This window comes from Echinops telfairi, unplaced genomic scaffold (assembly GCF_000313985.2).
Source record: "Echinops telfairi isolate 266 unplaced genomic scaffold, ASM31398v2 ScPeMD7_5868;HRSCAF=6743_1, whole genome shotgun sequence".
NCBI classification, from domain to species: domain Eukaryota; kingdom Metazoa; phylum Chordata; class Mammalia; order Afrosoricida; family Tenrecidae; genus Echinops; species Echinops telfairi.
This window is the reverse complement of record NW_022109768.1, coordinates 6,412,726-6,435,993: the sequence shown is the minus strand read 5'-3', so window position 1 is coordinate 6,435,993 and position 23,268 is coordinate 6,412,726. Positions and strand designations below refer to the sequence as shown.

The 23,268-nt window shown below is 46.3% G+C and overlaps 1 protein-coding gene across 1 annotated transcript in view; it reads right to left on the bottom strand.

Moving 5' to 3' along the window:
* SH3D19 (SH3 domain containing 19) overlaps positions 1 to 23,268 on the bottom strand; it is a 125,311-nt gene that overhangs the window by 45,592 nt on the left and 56,451 nt on the right. Inside the window, exons 7-8 of the mRNA XM_045295805.1 lie at positions 11,179 to 11,286; positions 5,530 to 5,642 (exon numbers count right to left, since the gene is read on the bottom strand). Coding sequence (XP_045151740.1) covers positions 5,530 to 5,642; positions 11,179 to 11,286 — 221 coding nt within the window. The remainder of the gene's footprint in view (positions 1 to 5,529; positions 5,643 to 11,178; positions 11,287 to 23,268) is intronic.

Below are 23,268 nucleotides of genomic sequence, written 5' to 3'. Positions count from 1 at the left end.
GACTGATTAGGGCCTTCCTCCTACACACAATTCAGACCCTCTCAGAGTCTGCTTTGAGGGAGTTTCCTCTAGCAGTGACACCCCTGAACTTCTGGCTTGTGATGTGTGTGGAGAGCCATTTTAGTCCCCAAAGAAAGTGGCTTTTCTACTTGCATAGCCCGCTCGCCATCTTTTTGTTCATTTGCACTGCAACGATTTCTTGTAGTCTGATCGAAAAATAATACCCATTTTGGGGGTATTTCCAAAGATAAATATTTCTTATGAGACCACGCTCTGATCTACTGATGCTACCCAGCAGCCTGCCCAGACGTTTCTTCTCTGTCTCCAGGGACTGGCCCTACGGGGTTGTGAATTCAGAGCCAGGCACTGTTGTTTTCCCCACTTACAGAACATGTTTCTTCCCGTCATCCAGCTTCTGCGTGCCTTTTTCAATGCCTTATACAGACTGGGCTGCAACTGTTGGCAGCCTCCTCGGGAGTCTTGGGTTCCCATAGTTGGCAACAGAGCATACGAGGGCACAAGAAGCCACCTGCTGTCAGAACAGCTCTAGTGGCTCCCAGTGCTCTATACCCTCGTCGTATCAGTGACGAAAAGGAGGTCTGGCCACTGCAGTAATCTTATCCTGGGATGGAAAGTGCCCTGGCACTCAAGCAGGAGAAATAAGTTGGTCTTTTTTCTGTGCCTTCTCAGGAGACAAAGGTCACTGGACAGGTGAAATATTCACCTGGCCTCTCATTCGCAAACAGAAGCAATTTCTCAAGCAGAGATGTGACTTTCTGGCTGGGGGAATCTTTAAGTGGGCTTTCAGGCAAACATGTATCTCGTGGGCCTGCTTCCTCACCCCTCCTTCCTTCAGACTTGGGGTGGGCACCATGCTTCGACTCTCAAGGTCAGCATTGTAGGACAGGACTTTCCTCGTGGGTTTATGGGAGACACAAACAGAATCTCTTAGATGGTTTCTTTAGTCTAAGCTCTTCTTTCTCTGAAATGTCGGTGTTGCCATAAGGACCAGGTTAATGTCGAATATTTTAACAGAAGAGTTTCATAGTTTACAAAACCTATTACACCATGTAACAAACAATATGTGTGCTTACTTTGTGTTAGAGCTTACATTCTGAGCACCGGGTGTGTGTAGGCTACGGTACAGAGGGGAGCCTGGAGGTGCTGTTGGTCAGTGCTGGGCTGCTAACTGCTCTCAGGGAGAAGGGTGAGGCTACAGGGGAGAAAAGGGAGCCCTGGTGTCATAGCTGGTTGTGCACTGAGCTGCTCACTACATCAGTGGTTCGAAACCACCAGTCACTCCATGGGAGAAAGAGGAGGCTGTTTGCTTGCACGACATCAGAATTAACTTGATGGTAGTGAGGGTTAGGTTTTCAGCTTTAAAAAGGGAGAAAGATGAGACTTCCTGCTCCCAGAGAGATCCGTCGCTTTGGAAACCCTACATAGGTTCCCTATCAGATAGGATGCAATAGAACAGCGGTTCTCAACCTGGGGGTCCCTACCCGTTTGGGGGTCGAACGACCCTTTCACAGGGGTCTCCTAAGATCATCGGAAAACACATATTTCCGTGGTCTTAGGAACCGAGACACTGCTCCTCTATCCGCCTCCAGGTGGGTCCGCCCACATGCAGATATACCCGGTACCTGGCATGAAGACTGTTACCCATGCTACACCATGCTTCAAGACAAAATTTCATTGATTTGTCATTAGAAATAAATATTTTACAATATATAATTACATATTGTTTTTGTGATTCATCACTATGTTTTAATTATGTTCAATTTGTAACAATGAAAATACATCCTGCATATCAGATTGTTACATTATGATTCATAACAGTAGCAAAATTAGTTACGAAGTAGCAACGAAAATAATTTTATGGTTGGGGATCACCACAACATGAGGAACTGTATTCAAGGGTCGCATTAGGAAAGTTGACAACCACTGGAATAGAAGGTAGTGGGTTGGGTTTGGTTTTAGTTGTGGTTTACCATGGAAGCTCTAAATTAATTCTGAATCTACACATAAATTCTGATCCTGAGCAGTGGCTAACCAGCAATGTAAACACTTCACCCTTAGGCAGTGTGTATTCCTGTGACCACCCTCAGGGATTTGCTTGGCTTTGATGAAAACGAGGGTGCCAGAGTCACTGGGGAATAAGTCATGCCCCAACCTAGGTCCGGGGGCCCCAGAACTAATCCTATAAAATTTTCTAATCTGCCATAGTGCACGTTTCCCAATCACAACCTCTTTCCTACTTCTGAAGTCCAACTTCCTACAGTGATGAACTGATTTGACCATAACACGATTCTATGACCACTTCCTTTCCCCCCCTCATACCCTACATATAATTAGGCATGCAGCTATGAATCCTTCAGACACCATGATGGCTTCCTTCATCCCGATGATGCATTTTGCTTTAGGTACAAAAGAGACTCCAATTCTCAATTTAATGTGTGAACACTGAAGTCTTAAGCAGAACAAAGGCAAGAAAAGACAAATACAGATTATCCAAATGAGGAAGAGCATTAGCACAAGGTTGCAATGGCATTCAAGGCTTTACAGAGAACCGATGGCTTAAATAGGACATCGGAGGACAAAGGAAATGTCACAGAAGCATGACTGGCAGCAGATCAATACATCGCAGGTTCAAGTGGGACTATAGAAATGGGAATGTAAGATGGACATATGTATTATGCTAGGCAGAGAGCAAGATAGGTCCAGGGCCCTCTGACTAAGGCAGTCAGGGTCTGACTCATGACTATGCTACCCCAGGACCCCAATCACCATCAAGATACACCCAGGCCAGCCCATAAAGGAGGCTGGCCCTGCCTGGGCTGGTTAGGGGGGTGGTTGTAATCCACTTTCTAGCATCCTCTGCCAAGACAGTTTACGCTCCTGTTTAATAGTTAGAAGGAAGTCAATGGAGGCTAAATAGATTTTGGGCTTTCACTGTTTCCCATAGCCTTCTGCAAACCTAGTGCTCAGAATACAAGTTCTAATACAGTTTTGTCTTATCTTTGTACTGTATAAGACTTAATAAAGGGGTTTCCAGGGATTGAAAATGATATAATCCAAATCTGAAGGAGGGAATAGTATCAGAGCTTAAATTGTGAGATTTTGGGGTACAAAAGGTTATGGTTGACATGAACTACATTCGCAAGATCTACACAGGGGATAAGACTATGGTGATTTCTCTTGAACCACAATTGTGGGTGGGGAATAACCTGGTTATCAGATGGAGGGTATTGGAGAGACGACCGTAGTGACTCGCATAGTTAAAACACTGTCACTTGATCTCCCCTCTGATATACGTTGGGCTTGATCTGATTTTTAATATTTTTTGTGTTTTTCTTCATATTGGGGTTTATCTCTGTAGCATTTTGCCATTGCGTGTAGCCGTCTTGAGAAACGAGTTTTTCTATGTTTTTGGTACATGAAACCCAGGATAGATGCGTCTACAGACACAACAACTGGAATATGGATTCCTGGGGAGTGTGGTGGGGGGAAGGGTAAGGGGGAGGCTGGCTGATATCAAGGAGATCGAGAAGGAAGAAAATGGTTTGAAACTGGTTTTAGTAGCAATTGTATAATACCGCTTGATGTGATTAAACTCTGGAATGGTTTGATATCTGAACTAGTTCCTAATAAAATGGTTTGGAAAAAATGAAATCAAATAAAGGGGTTTCTATAAAATTTTGGTTCAGGGAGACTTATCCCCACCCAGGCAATCTGTCACCCCTTTGCTCCCTTTGGCAAACATATGAGAAGTCAGTAACCTTTCCAAGCAACATTTCCTTCTCAGAATCGAGATTTTCCTATTTAATAATAGTATAATTTGGGCCCTATTATCCTCTTTTGGGCTTTCCTGACCCAGTTTTAATAAAAATTTATTGCAAAGTACTTTGAAACGCAAGTGATCACTAAATTTTAATTCATCCTACAGGAAAATCTCATTAACGTGATATTGGCTAATTTAATTTAATGTCCTCTTCAAAGAGCTTTCTCCTCAACAGATGATTATATGGCTTTGCCTGGATAATAAATATAGTTAACACCCAATGTAAAGCTATTATGAAATTTGAGCTAAAAAGTTGGTTCAAAGACTTTAAGAATTGGTTTCTTTTGAAAACAAACCTTAAAGATCTACTGTATAGGAATCATCAAGGATGTATAAATGATCTGATTACTTAAAGAAATTGAGGATTCAGTGTGAAGAATAAAAAAAACAACCACCATATTTTAAAACTCTGTTATGAATTGTGTCCCCCCAATTATGCGTTGTCCATCCTAACCTCTAGGCCAGTGATGGGCTTTGCTGTGTTAATGATGCAGGATTATTGTAGCCTGTGTTTTGAGTTCATCTTCCAGAACACAGAAAGAGCAGATGAGGCCAGGCAAGCAAGCAGAGATGGAAGATACCAAGACCCAAGAAGACCCGCCATGAGGGGCAGTTGGGAAGAGGTAAAGGACCTCCCCACAGAGTTTACAAAGGGAGGACGTGTTCTGAACAAGAAAAATAACACCCCAAACAAACTCACTGTCATCTAGTTCATTCTGACTCACAGCAAGTGACCTGATATAGGGGATCCGCGACTATAAATCTTTACAGGAGCAGACAGCTTCACCTAGCTCCCAAGGACAGGCTGGTGGATTTGAACCACTGACCTTGCAGTTAGCAACCAATACCTAACCCACGGTGCCACCAGGTCTCCTTTCCTCTAGAATCGAATCGAATCAAACCAACCCAACCCAACCCACTGCTGTCAAGCCACTTCCAACTCCCTCTCTTCAGGGGAGCAGACAGCCTCGGGTCTGAACCCCTTATAGTACATTTGCCAACAATGTACTATAAGCAACAGTTTTTAAATTTAAAAAGTGCTTTTTCCTTAAATTTCAGGTTAAAAAATTCTTATGGAAATTATTTCAAGATTTTGTCATGAATTGGGCATTTAGAATAAACTGACAATTTGACTGAATCAATTTCCACAAACATTAAAGTTTTTTTTAGAGATTTTTAATAACCTTCTCATTATGAACGAGAGTTACTTCAAAGACACAGTCATTATATCGGTATAGGAAGAATTATCTTCTGATGAAGTACAATGAAATAGCCTAATTAGTTTGCTCTACAGGGATTTTTAAAGTATTGAATGGAAAAATAATAATACTTTATAAATTGTCAGGGGTTCATGAAGGAGGGAGGGAGGGGGGAAAATGAGGAGCTGATACCAAGGGCTCAAGTAGAAAGAAAATGTTTTGAAAATGATGATGGCAACAAATATACAAATGTGCTTGACACAATGGATGGATGTATGGATTGTGATAAGAATTGTACGAGCCCCCAATAAAATGATTTTTTTTTAAAGTACCGAATAAGTACATGGGGCTTGGAAGTTTGTTTGTAGTAAACATTTTTGAAATATGTAAAATCTGACCAGTAGTAATGTAGTATAGCCTTCAGTTGAGTATTTACAATCTGCACATTGCTTGGTCTTCAGCCTCACATGAGCTCTAATGACCACTTACCAAGTGTCTGGTTCTGTCAACATCACTGAGCTTCCCCGACGCTGGACTGTTAGTGTTTCCAATGGGCTTTTCAGCAGGGAGAGGCGGTGGGCTTTGTGGGTCTTCAACTAAACCTGGAAAAATAGTAATTCATCAATAATTTCTGATCTCTGGGGATTCCAAAGGATGAGATGCTTGTAGCGTGATTTAGGAAAATGGCTGCCATCAAAGACCCACACAAAGGAGGAGTAATCCTGAAAAGGGAAGGCACTGCTATCCGACCTGGGGAACGATGGGTTATAAGCCATCAGTCAGTTTTACAGAGAGAGCGAAGCAGTACTCAAGAATTTCAGGACAGCTGGCACTTGTAAGAACCTCCCACGTGTGAACCAGTAGGTCAGACACTTATTTTACCCACAAACATCTCTCCTACCAACACCTAAGTGCTGCTCGCTAAAATTTAAGACACTTGTGGTGGAAATCTACGCACTAAAACATGTACCAATACAACTTCCACATGTATAATGGAACGGGACCAATCCCATTTCCCATGTTGTGTCATTATTAGCATCAGCTTCTACCAAGACACCCCACCACTGTCCTTATAAACTGTGTCCTCCACACAAAGTTCCCTCTTGCCCCTTCCCTCCCACCCCTGGTAACCGGGAACCATCTTGGTTCTGTATTTTTGTGTTTTTTCACTAAGTGTATTTTTAAAAATTTATTTATGGCTCGAAGTCTTTATTGATGGCAATGGTGAGACAAGGGGATATGACAGCTCCTGCTTCTGAGGCGGCATTCAGAATCTCAGTGGCAGCCTCGGACCAGCCGCCTCGGTGCATTTCTTGTCTTTATGTAGGTGATGGCCAACAGCGCTTCTGCCCACCAGCCTTGGTTAGCCCGGCATAATGTTTTGAAATTCACCCATTGGTGGCATGTATCAGAACACTCCATTGATAAGTCATTCATGTAGCTAGTAATCCATCTGTGGATGTACAGTTTCTTTGTTTCTGCCTTTGGGCACTGTAAAGAGTGTTGTAAAGCACATAATGCATATGCACATATGATAAGGTGACCAGATTTAAAGTGGGACACCACTGACGGGGAGAAGGGGGATTTCTTGATTAAAAACACCAAAAATCAGGACTGTCCCACCAAAAGCGGGACTACTGGTCACCTTAACATATGAGCATAGGTAGGCATTTAACTCCAATTTTAATGGATTACATTTAAATAAGGTTTATTTCAGTTCTTCAGTTACGTGAGCCACATGTCAGATACTCAACAGCCACGTATGTCTAGTGTTACCATGTTGGACACAGGTATATCCATACAGGAAATATCCACTCACTAGCTCGGTGACATCCTGCCCATCTTACAGATGAAGAAACAGGCGGAGAGAGAGAGAGAAAAACGATCTAAGGTCTTCACAGTAGTAACTGCCAAGTCATTTTAATAAGGCATTTTGCTTCTCAGTAGGGGTCTATCCAATCCTCCCTTATCTAAATGATGAAATATTTTCTAATCCATTAGCTCAAGATCAATGGAATTAGAAACCCTGGATTTAACCAACAATATCGTTATACCTAAGCCACCTCCTGATTCCAGTGATAGCATGTCTTCAGTTTATTTTAAAAAGCAGAAAACAAAGAGGACTGGACTTAATTAGTGACAGCTAATTAGAGTTTGTGAGTAAAAATAACAGGAAACGAGGATGACTGAGCCAGGATGAACCTGCCTTTTCCACACGGTTTGTTTTAGGATCGAAAAGATGAGGATTTGTCTCTTGCAAATGAACATCCCCTGCACTTCCATTTCACATGAAAAACCTACGCCAAGAGGGTGATCTGTCAGGGCCTCCTGTCTCAGACACAGACAGGAAAACACCCTCAAAGGGAGGACAGCACCCAGACCAGCGATTAGGGAGACAAGGACTGAGAGACAGGCAGGCCCTCTTAGTGAGAGGCAGGGCTGCTCTGGGAATGAAGGCACAGCAGCATCCCAATTCAGTCACCATCCTGAAGACATTCTCCGCGTTGCCGCTTCCTTCGTTTTACGAGGACACAATCAGTCATTTAGGGGAGAATATTACTGTGACAAATACTGCAGCGTAGAAAGGAATGAAAGCAGAGAGGAGATAACGTCGCAGCAGACAAGGGTATAGGGAGTGTCTGGTGTGTGTGTGTGTGTGTGTGTGTGTGTGTGTAAATGGGAAGGTTTTACTGAGAAATGTAGCATTTGAGCAAAGACCTGGAAGAATGGTGGTGAGGAAAGGAGCCATGATGACCTCTGGGGAAAGGACAGTCCAAGCAGAAGGTACTGGGACCCTCGGCAAGGAGCTGGAAGGCTCAAAGAACAGCCAAGACTGGAGCAAAAGAGAAAGGTGAGAAACAAGGAGGCAAAGAAGAACCCAGTCTACCTGGTTAATAGCAGTCTGCGTAAACCATGGCTTCACCTACATTAAAACTAGAAGAACTAGATGGTGCCCAGCTACCACAACCAATTGACCATTCTGACCAGCGACACAAACTATGGTCTGGGAAAGGATGGCTCCAAATGGGCACACATGATATCAAGTGGTTCATAAAATAAAACACCACCACTCATGACCACTGTGTTTCTGAGACTTACAGTCAACACTGGGGGACAAGGAAGCTAGATTACCATAAACAGCACACCCATCATGGGAATGTGAATACTAACATGCTGTGAGAAGTGCAGCCAATGCCAATGAAAATGTGGATACCCAAATCCAAATCCCAACAAACCCACTGTCACTCAGTGGATCTGATTCATAGCCCCCCTACAGTAAGGTTTTCAAGGCTTTGTAAATCTTTATGGGGGCAGGCAGCCTCATCTTTTTCCTGGAGGGCAGCTGGTAGGTTTGAACTGCGAGTAGTCTAATGCTTACCCAACAGTATTACCAGGGCTCTTGGACTATGCATACACACACACAAAAACCAAACCAAACTCACTGCCATCAGGCTGATGGCAACTCAGAGTGACCTTACAGGACAGGGCAAAACCGCCCCTGTGGCTTTTCGGGGCTATAACTCTTTCCAGGAGTAGAAAGCCCTGTCTTTATTCCAAGGAGCAGCTGATGATTTCAAACTGCTGACCTTGCAGATCGCAGCCCAATGGGACACCACTAAGCAACTCGGTCTCCTGAATAGCATGTACAGAAACCGCGAAATAAGAACCTATTTTGTTTTGTAAAAGTTCTTTAAAATCACAATATTAAAAGAAACAAATCCCCAACAACACACAAAAAGATGGCCCAAAGTGCTACATCACGAAGCATTTCCTTTTGATCCCTGACACTCCCAAGTTCTACACAAACAACAACAACAAAAATCCCCTCACTAACATCAGTCAATTCTGACTCATAGTGACCCTACAGGACAGAGCAAAACTGTCCTGCAGGCTTCTGAGCCTACCAATCTTAAAGGAGTAGAACGCCTCCCTCTTTCTCCTGGTGGATCTGAACTGATGACCCTGTGGTTAGAAGTTAAACTCTTAATCCACTATGCCCCCAGGGCTTCCGATAGGCAGTACTTAATAACTGAAATACAAAGGGGCTTCACAAATTTCACAGGGAGCAAGTCACTGGAGTCCCTTGCTGTTGCGCCGGGTGCTTCTCTTCCTTTCTAAATAAACTTTGCTTTCTGCTAGGTACCAGCCCCCACCCCTTAAAAAAAAAAATCACAGGAACATTCTATTATCTCTAATTCAAATTTCTACAAACTTTCGGAAACCCCCTCGTAAGAAAACTCTCGGGAACAGGATCTCAGTATAAATAGACATTCAGCCACATCAGTTACCTCACATCTAGCCGTACAGGTGGAACTTTCTACTGGCTTCTACAGCTTTGTCTGGATAGGAGGCACTCCCCCTCAGCCTATCCCTTTGAGGATTTCAGGAGCATTGGGAGCTTACAGGTGTGCAGAAAGAGAGCTGACGCAGGTGGCCCGAGTCTTCTATTCTGTGAAAGGCGTTCGAAGGGTGCCTCTGGATAAGGCCTAGGCATCAGATTTGAGGAAGGTTCCCCCATCCTCAGAACTGCTCAGAGTGGCTCACCATGCTTCAACTGTTTCCATGCACACCGTGGTGTCTGACCAACACCTGCTTTCTTCCTGGGAGTCGGGACTGTTACCATGTGTCAGTCAGGAGTGGGGCCATGACCAGCCCCAGATGATGAAAACTCGGAGCACGGCCTCTCTAAGGAGCTTCCCCGGCTGACAACTTTGTAGACACAGCCTTACACCTCACCGTGTGCTTACATGGGAAGAAAACTTCTGGATGCTGCGTCTGCTTTCTCCAGACTTGGCTTTATGTACCTTTTTGCCCTTTGCTGATTCATTCCGTGACAGATCTCACCCTGCCGCAGAAGAAAGCAGAGGCGTGGCTCTCACTCTAGGCTGAGTCCTGTGAGTTTTCTCGTGAGGACTAGAATGTACGGACCGCTGAACACAACAGGAGAACACATTGCTGGTTGGAAGCTATATTACTTCAAACCTACATGAGCCCCTGACAATATTTACTATGGTTCTAGCTCACTGTGCCTGCTAAGAGTTGGTGACAGCAGAGAGACTAACACAGGCCAACCATGTCAAACAACCCAATAAGCTCTCCTTCCACGGTCTCTGGGCTCCAGGCACCATCCTAGAAATATCCCCGACTGTGTAATCGAACGCTACCACGGGACCTCCGAAGAAGAAGGCACCCTTGGCTTTTCCTCCAGCTTTGCTGCACAGCCACTTCACTTCCATCTTCCTGGCCCTTGCCCGGGAACTACTGGTTAATTTCAAAACCATTGACAGAAGGAAGCCACTAAGATCCTCCTGGGTAACGGCACGTTGTAGAGAAACCAAAGCCTTAATAATAAAGAGATGATTACAACATTTAAGGTAGGCCTGAAATACAGTACAGTTCTGGGGCGCTGTGAATGAAGGGCCGAGGCACTGGTGCTGCAGAAGTGGGGGACGGAGTGAGCGATGCCCTTGTTCGTTTGTTCGGCAGCAGTCAAGGCAAAGACACTGCAGGTATAAAGGAGCCAGAGGCCCTGCTGGGAACAAACAAAGAAACAAGCAAACGATCCCAAAGGTCTGCCTTCTTGCTGCTCCCTTCCAGTAAGTCTCAGATTTCTCTTCAAAGCCCTGAAATTTTGGCTGCAAAATTTCATTTATTGTGCCATTTGAAATCCAAATCAAGGAGTCTATCAAAGTGGAGTGTTGCCCTCATGTGAAACCATTCTGGTGCTTGGTTACGTGTCTTGGATGATGCTCCTCCCACAATGCACACGCAAGCCTCTTGGAGCACACTGTGGGACAAGCAACCCCCTGAGAGCTAATTTACTGTTAGCTGCCATGATGCCCCCACCAAGTCTTTACTCAAGGCACCAACAAAGGTCCTTACAGTTGTTCTCAGCGTCAGCCCCGCTCCTTTCCCTCTGCCTAAAGATAATCTCCAAGAGAAATGAAATCCAAACTTGCTGGACACATTCTTTAAAGAATTGTGGAACAACAAAAAATAACCTGCTTTTAAGTGTCTTTCTCTATGAACAATGATACATGGCAGACAGGACATAAAGGCAAGAGCCAACATGACTCACTGAGCACACGATCCTCCCAGGCTCTGGGGGAGGGAAATGACGCGGGGGGAAGCACTTACATTTTCCTGGCCTGGCTGGGATTCGAATCACAGTGGGCTTCCGGGTGGGTGCAGGTTGAACCACCAGTTCCTTTGTTGGCTCTCTTTTTGTGGGGAGCTGAAAGGGATCTAATGAACAACACAGTTTATTTTGCATGCTTTAGTTAACAGGGATGCAAACCAAAAGCCTCATTCCTAATTAAAGAGTCATATTTTTCATGCCCCAGGGAAAACTATTCATGGATAAACAAAATCTCAGTTTGCAGAGACAAACTCAGAGCCGGAGCTCATGAAAGGAAATAACTTAGTGCTCTGTAAATAATTCATCTGGCTTTTCTTCCTCTGATGAGAGAGATCCAGAGCCATCCTGAATTATGCAGAAGCTGTCTTTCATGGACGTGCAATCATTTCATAAGTGTCCGCCTGGGAACGAGGGGCAATTGGAGTGAAGAGCCAATTATCCCCCACTGGGAAGTCTTTCAGATACCAGGAAGGGAAGGCCCCCTTTGCCTCTATGCCTGTGTGCTTGTCCAAGACTCACCAAAGGCGCTGGGGCTACACCAGGCAGGTCCTAAGAAGTCTGCATGGTGCAGCAAAAGCACACAAACATCAGGTCCCAGAAATAAGACAGCTCTCTTCACAGATTTAATGTTAGGGCCAGACAGATTTCTGTACCCGGATAGACTTATTTCCTATCAACAGCTTGTGCATGCTTAGAAAAAGCCTTTTAAATAAAAACGTAACCACCAAGCTCCACCCCACCCTCCACAAAGCTGCCTTCTTTTCTTAAATGTAAAAGTACTTTTCACTGACTTGGAAAAATGGCCACCAAAGTTAAAAAATAAATACAATGCTGTCCACGTAGGACACTCTAGACAGCACACGGAATCCCAGGAGGCCGTATTCGCCTTTATTCAACGAGAGGCAAAACGAATATGCGCTGTAATTCTGCACCTGTTCTGTGGCTGTTGCCCACGGGGAGATCTGCCTAGAAGACAATGCACTCCTGAGTCCTGTGATGAACAGGATTCACGTTCTGCCAGTGCTATGAGCCGCAATGCAGTGAGCACCTTTTGCTGACCAGATCTTTGCAGGGTACCTGAAGAGCTGAGTCAAGAATGACGAGGCTATTCGACTCCCTAATCTCCTCCACTCCCACAACCCTGTGCTCAGTCCACCCTACCATTTTATATCCTGCCCAAAGCATCCCTCACTAGTCCCTTGATCACTTATTTATGTTCACCATGTGCTAGTAACTGTGCTATGTGGGAGAGACAATGGTAAAACACAATCTTATTTATGCTTCTCATCTAAACTCATCTACAACTAAAACCCAACCAAACTTACAGCCAGAATCGATTTGATTCACATCACCCCCATATAAGGTTTCTGAAGCTGTGCATCTTTACAAAAGCAGAGAGCCTCATCCTTCTCCTGAGGAGTGGCTGGTGGGTTTGAACCACCAACCTCACGGTTAGCTTAATGCTTACCTGATGTTGCCACCAGAGCTCCACCTAAGAAGGTCTCCCTATTGGATGCTAGCTAAAATGATTATTATTAGGACCCTGAAGGAAAAAAAAATTAGATGGCTACTTTAGGGAAATCAATCTGCTCACCAATAAAGAAAGTCCTGCCTGAATTGAGACTAATTTAAGATTCTCCAAACAGTATCATCTAGTTAAAAAAAATCCTTCTGTAATAATAACCCAATTTTCCCCACTGTAATCTATGCCTACCCGAGAGAAACAAACCAAAAAGAAAATTAAAACTTACTGCTGTTGAATAGATTCCAAATCACTTACCCTAGACGGCACAGCAGAACTGCCCTGGTGGGTTTCTAAGACTATTCTTTATGGGAGTAGAAAGCCTCAGCTTTCTCCCAGGGGGCAGCTGGTGGTTTCAAACTTCTGACTTTTGGGGTTAGCAGCTCAACGTATAACCTACTACATCCCCAGGGCTCTGTAAATAAACAAAGCTCCTGCCATTTAGCCGCATTCCTTACGTGAACTCTTCATTTTGTTACAGTCATTGTTGGCTTTCATTTTAAACAGTTGTTTGGAAAAGGACTAATAAGAGAAAAGGCCATTTCCTGTAATGCCATCCTTTGAGCAATGATGACTGTCTAATGTCTGGTACATCCATCTACATGTTTCGTTCCCCGTAAAAATGGCATGCACTATCAGTCTTTGTAATTCACTTTTCTACTTCTCGTGCAGTAAATACGGAACGGTGCCTGCTTGCGTCCAATGCTATTGCAGCACATCCTGGGGACGCATGAGTGAACTTGTAAAACAAAGCTCTCTGTCCTTGTGGACCGTCCATTCCAGTGAGGAGATGGAGACAATAAACAATAAAGATAACAGATGGACGATTTATCGGTGCATCGGTGCGCTAGGAAGTGAGAAGTACCATGGGAAAACGTGCAGGCCAGGGGCTGAGCCTCAGGAGCGGCCAGAAGGCAGGCAGGCTGTACTACAAAGCAGGAGGTTGTCCATTACTAGGGGTTGCCCATTCACGATACTGTTTAGCTATCTTTCTAACAGCAATGCTGATTTGAATCCTGCAATCTGAACTGTAGGAAACAGCAGGACCAATAGATATCAAGGGGCAGTTAGTTCTGTGCAAGTCCAGACGTGTCCTGGTGGCGCAGCAGTTAAGTACTTGGGGGAGAAAGGTTGGCTGTTTGAACCAACCGATGTTTCTACAGGGAGCCCTGGTGGCATGGTGGGTTACAGAGTGGGCTGCTAACTGCAGGGTCAGCAGTTCAAATCCACTAGCCCCTCTAGAGATTGGCGAAAGATGAGCTTTTCTCCTCCCATAAAGATTCACGGCCTCGGAAACTCACCGGGGCATGTCTACTCTGTTCTGCAGGCAGCTATGAGTCAGCGTCCTCTCGACGGCCGTGTGTTTGAGTGGCTCCCTCCTGAGAGCTAGTGATCTGTTGTCAGAAAGATGACAGCCGGCAGGCGAGCCCCTAACAACATGGTAAAGACCAACCTTGCAAATATGACTGAACCTGAGCTGCCAAATGGCTCATATGTGTCAAACAAAAAAAATCAAACTCGCAGCCGTCTAGTTCATGCCAACACGTAGCACTGCTCCCGTGGGTCTCCGAGGCTGTCCGTCCTTCTGGGAGCAGCACGCCTGGAGGAGTGGCTAGCTGTGGGTCCCAACTGCCCAGCAGCCCCGTGGGCAACCCATCAGGCTACCGGGAGAGAATGCCAAGGCTCGTCTCCCTTGGTCTACATTCTATTCAAACGCAGAAACACGGAATCTTTCTTCCGGTTCATCCTAAACCACTACACACAATGCTGTTCATGGGGTGCGAGGGGGGAGGGACTAGGACGAGGATGGACGGGGGGGCCACGAGCTTATCTTTTGTTCTTCACTAAGTCAGACTTGCTCCCACACTGTACAAGGTGCAGAATATCCAATGGAGGACAATTCGATGCCGAGAAAAAAGTCACCACTGCCCCTGCCAAACGAACAAAAATCAAAATCACCTCAACACAGGGGGAAAATGGACATTTTTATTCCTTTCGTTGCTTCCTCAAGGCACAAGTGGCCCCAAAATTTTCCATAAGAGAAAAATAAAAACTTTTAAAATACCATCCCTCGGTGATTCTATTTAAAAGGAAGTAATACAAAACTATGTTTCTGAATGTTGCCTCCTTTAGGCCTATTTAGTTAATAGTCACTCGCTTTTATTTTGTAACCTTGACTAATAGAACAGTTTAGAAAACTCCCTTGTTATTTTATGATGATGACTCTTTAATTTTTCGTCCTCACCAGGCTAAGACTCACTGGGGGAGGAAGCTTTCTTGCGGGGGGAGAGGCTGCAAGAAAGAACTCAGTGTATCTCAGTCTCATTCTGCGGAGGCTCAGCTGCCTAAGGAAGATGCCCTCGATGTCCTCGCTCGCTCACCGAGTACTCTGTCAGATGCAACACCAGCATGCATACAGTCCGTGATTCTGACCAGATCGACAGGTACTGCCCAGGGAAACCCATGTCCACACAGTTCCCTTACAAACGGCAACCTTTGTGACCAACCCTTTATGCACCTTTCTAAAGGCAAAGCCCCTTTGTCTGTATGTGTGTGCGATCTAACACACCCTCCGTCCCTCCCTGCCATCCATTCCATTCTGACTTAGTGACCTTGCAGAGCAGGGAGACCTGGCTCTGTTGGTGTCTGAGGCTGTAAATCATAGGTTCTCAAATTTATTTGGCTTACCACCACCTATTCGGGGGTGGGGTGGGGGGTGGGGGTGGGGAAACAATTGACTCAGCATCTCCCTGGGCAATTAAAATTTTTTGTTTGCCCAGTCAGGGGCAGTGTGGGTACCTGCATTTGTACCCCCTCAGGATCGCTTCAGCAGCCCCCAGGAGGGCAGGACTGCCACTTTGGAAAACACTGCAAAATCTCCACAGAAGCAGAAAACCTCTCTCTCCCACAGAGGGCTGATGTGCTCAAACTGCTGGCCTGGAGGCTAACAGCCCACCTGCCCGACTGCGCCCAGGGCTCCTTTCACATACAGACACTCAAAGAAGCAAGAGCGCTATCATGCACTTGGTCTGTCCTAGAGACCAGAGAGAGATCTGTCTCCTTTCAATGGCTGCACCATATTCCACTGTCCTTGTCGCTGCTGTTGGGTGTCAGTGAGGCAGCTCTAACTCCTGGTGGTCTTGCGTACAATGTAACAGAAGGACGCCCTGTTCTGGGCCATCCTCCGGACCTCTGACGTTGTTTGAGCACACTGCTGTGGCTACTATGTCCACCCAGTTCACTGATGTACTCAGCAACCCTAACATGGATTTAAACCGTGCATTTAAGCTTATCTCCGATATTCCACAGCGGCTGTCCTTGCACTGGAGCCCAGGAATGGCTCCTAGGAGCTCTGGGAATTGTATCTTGAACTGTGAGTTCCTACACGGGCGGGCTTTGAAAAAGTCCATGGAATGAAAAGGTCATGGTCTTTCTGAAGCCCTTCGTGCGTGCAACCATGGGCTCAACCTACCCATCCCGAGGGTGGTGCAGGACAGGGCCGTGTGTCGCTCTGTTGCAATCGGGTTGGTATGAGTGGGGGCACCCCACCGGCTATTTCCAGGCGAGATGCAAGTTCTGCAGACTCCATCAGTTCTCCAGTGTCTGAGAGCCGGAAGGCTTAAGGAGCCCCTGCCATAGTTCACCGACCACATCACGCATCCTTTGCTCTCGCTTTTACAAATAACACACAAAGACAGACAAAAGAACAGTACAAAACAGAACAAACACCCACAGCTCACCGCAAACCTCCAGGAGAATCTCCCATCTGAATCTAAGGAAAGTCAAAGGCATTTCTACTTTCATTTGCAATGTTGGCTCCCGCCTCCTTCCGGCACCCCACCCAAACACCAGTAATTCCACACCTGCTACTACCAAACCGGCAGGTCTCCCTACACCTGCACCTGAGTGGCCTTCATTACCGGGCCGAGACAACCACTGGTGATAAAGTAGTTTTCTGCCCATTACCTGACGCTAATAATATGCTTGTCATCATAATTAGTTTCACCATCCCTGGCTGGCTCTCTGTCATTTCTCTCCCTTGAGTTCTGTTAATAGCAGCCATTGGCTGGTAAACTATTATTCCGGTCTGTGTAAGGGGGCCGAGAGCAGAAGCACGCTGCGTTTTCCTTGACAACTGGGTATGATTTGTAAAGGTATGAAGAGGAACTGCCGACACTTCACAGCTCTATCACATTAACCTGGAAGGCATTCTACCCAAGAAATGAAGCCAATATGAAATTGCCTGTTTTATGAGTTTTCCTTTAATGATGTTTCTCTAATCTTTAGGATGTTTTTGTAGCTTCAGTATTTTCTGCTCTCTACTTTCAGAGATTAATAAGGCAGCTTCATTTCATGAGCAGTTTTAATTTGGTTTTCTTCGTTTGTGGAAGTAGGAGGCACAGACAGGCAGGTGTGACTGGGCTGACTCCCCTGTTTCTGATATTCCTCCTAGTTTCGGGTGGATGCCAGTTGATTAGACAAGGCTTCGCAGAGCGATCCCACGATCTTTCATTTATAAGGACGGTGCTATTGACGTACCACCGAAGAGTCTCCAGCCCCCAAAGCAAGTAAACAAAGGCCCCAACCCAATGGAAATCCCTCCATGTGCTGTGGCAGGGAGAGGCAAGTCAGCAAAGGGGCGCCGCGAGGCCCAGCAGGCACTTCAGAGAACTCCCTCTGGGAGCCTCGGGGTGCAGGGAGGCTGAGGGGCTGGAGGCGGGAGCTCGGCATCAAGTGGGGCATTAGCAGGAGAGACTTAAACAAGAGATCCGAAAGTAAGACCAGCAGGAGCGGGTACCCAAAAGGCCCCGAAGGGCAAGCTGTGACTGTCACACCCTCAACAACAACAACAAACTGTCACACCCTCTACAACAACAACAAACGTAGTTGTCATTCACCAGGGATGGTGAAACTAATTATGATGACAAGCATATTATTAGCGTCAGGTAATGGGCAGAAAATGACAACTAAGAGTAAGCTGGGCTCCAGTTTTCAACAGCTGACTCTTCCTCCTTCCGAAAGGGACCTGTGGGTGGACGTGAACTTCCAACCACGACATTAGCAGCTAAGCAAATTAACCCTGTGCACCACCACAGGGCTCTAACTCTAATAAGAACAACACCCAACCCTGCGGGTTCCGACTCAGGTCGATCTCAGGTGTTTTGCAGGGAAACGGCTCCACAGCCTTCAGAGGTTCAGTTTTCGGAATGTAGATCACCAGGCGTTTCTTCCAAGGAACTTCTGGGTAGACTCAAACTTTCCAACCATTTGGTGAGGAGCCAAGGATGTTAATTATTAATAGCCCTCCAACCCTGACGGCGACCACTTACTTAAGGAGTAAGTGGCAAGATGGCCAGGAGCCCTGGTGGGGCGGTGGGGTGCATGTTGGCTGCTAATGGTTGACTATCTTGGCTAGCAATTGGAAACCACCAGCTGCTCTGGGAGACTTCCCGTAGGTGGCTGTGAGTCAAGGGGTGGGGCTCTCCCGCATTATCACAGTGAGCCCTCCAACCACTGGAGGAGGAGGGTTATTATCATGCCGGACAAAGGAGGAAACCAGGCCCTGTGAGGTTCAGTCAATGGCTCAAGACCAGAAGCAATGAGGAGTGAGACCGTGGCTTATCTGACACCAAGTGCCAGCAGCTAACACTGTGGGGCAAGGTGGGTGAGTGGGTGGGTGGATAGGGGGTAGGGTGGGGGGTGGCGCATGAGAGGGGAGCACCCAAGGACCATCTCTAGGTTTCCCTAGGGACATCTGGATGTGTGACGGTGTCACTGAGCGAGGGAAAGGATACAGCGAAACATGTTTGGAGAGAAGATCAAGTGCTCACATTGTATAACCTCACGGTCAAGAGCCGGATGAAAGTCAGGCAGGGCCAGTAAATTACTAAAAGACTGCCCCATAATTAAATGTGGTGTAATGGGGTGGTAGAAAGGAGAAACAGGAAAGGCTGAGTATGAAACTGTATGCATGTTCAATGTCTAATGTTGCCCTTCCTTTCGGAAGATGACTGTAATTACCTGGTTGCTGACACAGAATAAATCCTCAGCAATTACTAACCGAGGTGTCGTTTGAACAGACGCTTGCTAACAGTGATATTTCTGTAGCTGGTATCATCCCCACCCTTACTCCCAAAACTCCCACTGTTGGCTGCTGTACTGGGTTACACGATGGGCTGCTAGTGCAGTGAGGTCAACAGTTCAAAACCGCCAGCAGCTCCCCAGTACAAAGAGGATGCTTTTTTATTCCCCTAAAGCAATGGTTTTCAACCTGTGGGCCGCAAATCTTTGGGGGTTGAATGACCCTTTCACAGGGGTTGCCCGATTCATAACAGTAGCAAAATGACAGTGATGAAGTTGCAGCGAAAATCATTTGATGGGTGGGGTCAGCACATGAGGACCTGTATGAAAGGGTCGTGGCACTAGGCAGGCTGAGAACCACTGCTCTTGAGGAACACTACTGAGTGGGAATTGATTCGGTTTTGGTTTTCATCCAACTGGTGGCACAATGACTTAAGCATTGAGCTGCTAACTGGCCCGTCAGTGGTTTAGTGAGGCCAGCTGATCCACAGGAGAGAGATGAGGCTGTCTATCCCTGTAAAGATGTAAAGCTTCAGAAACCCAAAGGGGCACTTCCGCGCCAGTGAGAGATGAAGCTGCCTGCTCTTGTAAAGATTTACGGCCTCAGAAACCCTACCCAGAGTCTCTCCACGTCAGAATGTTAAAGCGCTACAGAGCCAAGATGCCGCTTTGGGGACCGAGGAGAGCCTGAGTCAAGCCATAGTATTTTCATGTCTCGCATACATGTGAAGTTTGGAAAATGTGTACGGAAGACTGAGGAAAACTCAAGCATTTGAATTATGGTGTTGTAGGTGAAGAATCTGGAAGTACCATGGTGTGTTAAGGAACCAATAGGTCTTGGACAAAGTACAGCTGGAATGCTCCCTAGAAGTAAGGCTTGTGAGAGTTTGTCGCACGTACTTTGGACGTGTTAGCAAGAAAGACCAGTCCCTGGAAAAGGACATCAGGTTTGGGAAAGTAGAGGGTTGTTGAAGAAGAGGGAGGCCTTCAATGAGATGGACTGACACAGGTGGCTGCCACAATGGCCTTAAGCAAGACAATAATTGTGAGGATGGCACCGAACCAGGCAGTGTTTTGTACTCTTGTGCCCAGTGTTGCTATGAGCCTGCGACTCTAACAAGAACAGCACTAACAACAGCCTACCGAGAACGGTACCTAACAGGGACCTAACAAGACCACGAGTTGGGCTTCAGTTTTGTCTGATACAGAAGGAGCCTTGGTGATTCTTTCAGAAAAGCCTTGAACTCACCCAAGGACATCAGTTTAAACCCACCAACCGCTCGCTCCTTGAAAGCAAGATGAGGCAATGTGCTAGTGTAAAGATGGATAGTCTCAGAAGCCCTGTGCAGGCCTGGGAGTTTTTGTTTTTGTTGACAGACAGAACGAGCAGTTCCACTGCAGCCTGTAGTTCGCCTCTCTTCCTGTGAGGTCACTAGGTTGAGTGAGAATGAACTTGACGGCAGTAGGTTGGTTTTGTTTTCCTGAACCATTTAACATCAAAACCAAAATAGCATGCACGCGCGCATACACACACACACACACACAGGTTTAAATGAGAAAATGAAATTAAAAAGGGTTAAACCAGGGGTCCTCAAACACATGCAGCCTACCGAGGAACTTTATCTGGCCGGCCAGGTGTTTTTGCCCCATTTGTTTTTTTACTTCAAAATAAGATATGTGCAGTGTGCATGGGAATTTGTTCATAGTTTTTTTTTAAACTATAGTCTGGCTCTCCAACGGTCTGAGGGAGAGTGAACTGGCCCCCTGTTTAAAAAGTTTGAGGACCCCTGGGTTAAACTATGGCTGAAAGGTACGTTCTTATGGTTTAGGTGCTCTGCTCAGTTATAACGCTAGGTGCCTGGTAAATATTGTACAACTATTGGCTCTCATGTAAAATACCACTGTGCTTTGCAGACTTGGTTTTAAAATCACAGCACTTGTACCCTTTTGATCCATGTTAAACATTTATAAGATGGCAGTTGGCCTTCTGAAAAGACTATTAAACTCCTATGACCACACGTTCTACCCCAAATAAGTAGACAGCAGTAAAAGGGACCTTATCCATGACAGGGGAGGCACGCAGTCTGCCAAATCAAAGATAAGCTTTACCCCCTCAGCCTCCATCTGAACAGCGGGAGGAATGAAAACACATTCTCTGCCTCTTGGGAAATCTAATTGTCCTGATCTTGGCAGCAAACCCATAACACTGTATTTTATTTACAAAACCTTGCATTCCCAAGGGAAGATGTTCGTGAAGATTATAGGAAAAAAAGAGGCTGCACCATATGGCTGGGACCTCACTCTTTCACTGCTCTCTCCCGGGCTGGCTCTGCTCCGGCACTCCCCGCAGGGACGGGGCCAATCTGAGGAGTCTCTCGAGGGGCAGGAGCACGCTCTATGACTTCTCACCTGAGAAGGATTGGTTTATGTCTCCCGAGAATTATGTTGAAATCCTAAACCCTCTACTTATGAATAGGAATCGATCCGGAAATAGGGGGTTCCTTTTGTTATATTTGTGAGGGCAGATCAGAATTAAAAAAGAAAACATTACTTTCATCTGGTGGATTCTGGCTCATAGTGACCCCACAGGACAGGGTAGAACTGCCCTGGTGGGCTTTCAGACCGTTCCTCTTTACTGGAGTAGAAAGCCCATCTTTCTTCCACATTAATGAGGGTGGAGCAGAATTTTTAAAAACAGAAAATCTCACTGTCATTACATGGATTCTGGCTCGTGGTGACCCTATAGGACAGCATGGAACTGGCCCTGGGGGTTTCTGAGGCTGTTGCTACCCTGTTTCCCCAAAAGTAAGATGTCCCCCGAAAATAAGAACTACTTACAGTTTTGCCTCTCGCTGAAATATAAGGCATCCCCCAAAAAGAAGGCCTCCCTGAAAATAAGGCCCCCCGAAGCTACCGTAACTCCAGTAACTCTGGACTCTAGACCGTAGCGGCAGGTGCTGCCAAGCAGCTCACTGTTGGCCGCAGCACAGCTGGAGCAGACAGGAAGTGCGAGGTCTCTTTTAATAAAACAATAAACAAGTACCGTATTCTTCTTCATGGAAAAATAAGACATCACCTGAAAATAAGACCTAGCACATCTTTGGGAGCAAAAATTAAAATAAGACACTGTCTTATTTTCGGGGAAACAGGGTACTAGTTTCAGTTTGGTTTGACGTCTTTCCAGAAGCAGAAAGCCTCAGCTCTTCCACATAGCAGGGATCCTTGATATCAGAATTGGGTGGGCCTTAAACCAAATCCCTGCTGAGAGATGCCATACAAAAATCAAAATGGACAAGACAAATCAAAATGGTATCAGGCGAGATGCCACGTGTAGTCAGAGGTAGCTGAGTCTGCAAGCCCATGACTGAAAGAGACACCGAGGAGCCTTCCTCTAGAACCCAAGTCCTGCCTCTGGACTTGTCACCCCTAGAACCGTGAGACGATAAACCCTTGTTCTTGAGCAACCTCCTCCCGCCATGATGTTGTGTCTCTCCAACACCCTAGGTCCTTTCAATGTGAGACGGGAACATCTAATGGCCCCAAACTGCTTTCTGCTCACTCCTAGATAGTAATGGAGAAGGTGTGGGGCACCTGCAAAGCCAGTAGATCAAACCTACCCGCTGATTGGGAGAAAGGTGAGGCTTTCTGCTCCCAGAAAGATCCACAGTCTCAGAAACCTGCAGGGGCAGTTTACCCAGCCCTAAGAGGATCACTATGAGTCAGAATCGACTTAGCAGTGAGTTTTGAATGGAGCAGCAGTTGATGGTTCAAACCCATCAGCTGCTCCCTGAGGGAGGACGAGGTAGCATTCTGCCTTCATAAGATGACAGCCTAGCCCCAGAGATCCATCACTGGGAGCTGACTGTGTTAGGTAGCGAGAAGCAGGGATGTCAGAAGGGCATGCTCCAAGTTCAGGCACCCACCCCCCTCCTTCCCTCGAGCCAGGTGGGCAGTACACCTGGATTGGCCCAAACTAGGCCAGGTGGGCGTAATTCAGCCAATGGGGTCAACCAATACCTTCGACCAAGCCTGCCAGACAAAGGGCCTAAAAATCGGAATCTCAAGACCACCAATCCGGTTCTTTCCTTCCGCTGCTTCTCTGCCTTCCAATTGGCTGTGCCTCGGCCTTTCTGGCCCCAGGCCACCACGTGTGGGTGCACAGTCCCATGAGGGTGCCTGTGTTCAGTGGCTGTGAAGCCTGAAACTTCTTCCAACCTTTATAAAAACCCATTTGAATCATAGACCAGGCTTCGGTGCGAATTCTTTCTCGTGGAAGCCATGAATAGAAGTACTTCCCACCCGGGAAATCGAACAAGCTGGATGGTGCCTGACCACCACTACCAACGGCTTTGAAAGGGGTCACATTACAAGGTCCTGGATAGAGGGGGAGAGACATGTGGAGCAGAACTCAAAAGCATTAAAAAAAGGACTGGGCTCACTGGTTAGATAGAGACTGGTGGACTCCCTGAGTCAATGGCCCTCTGTC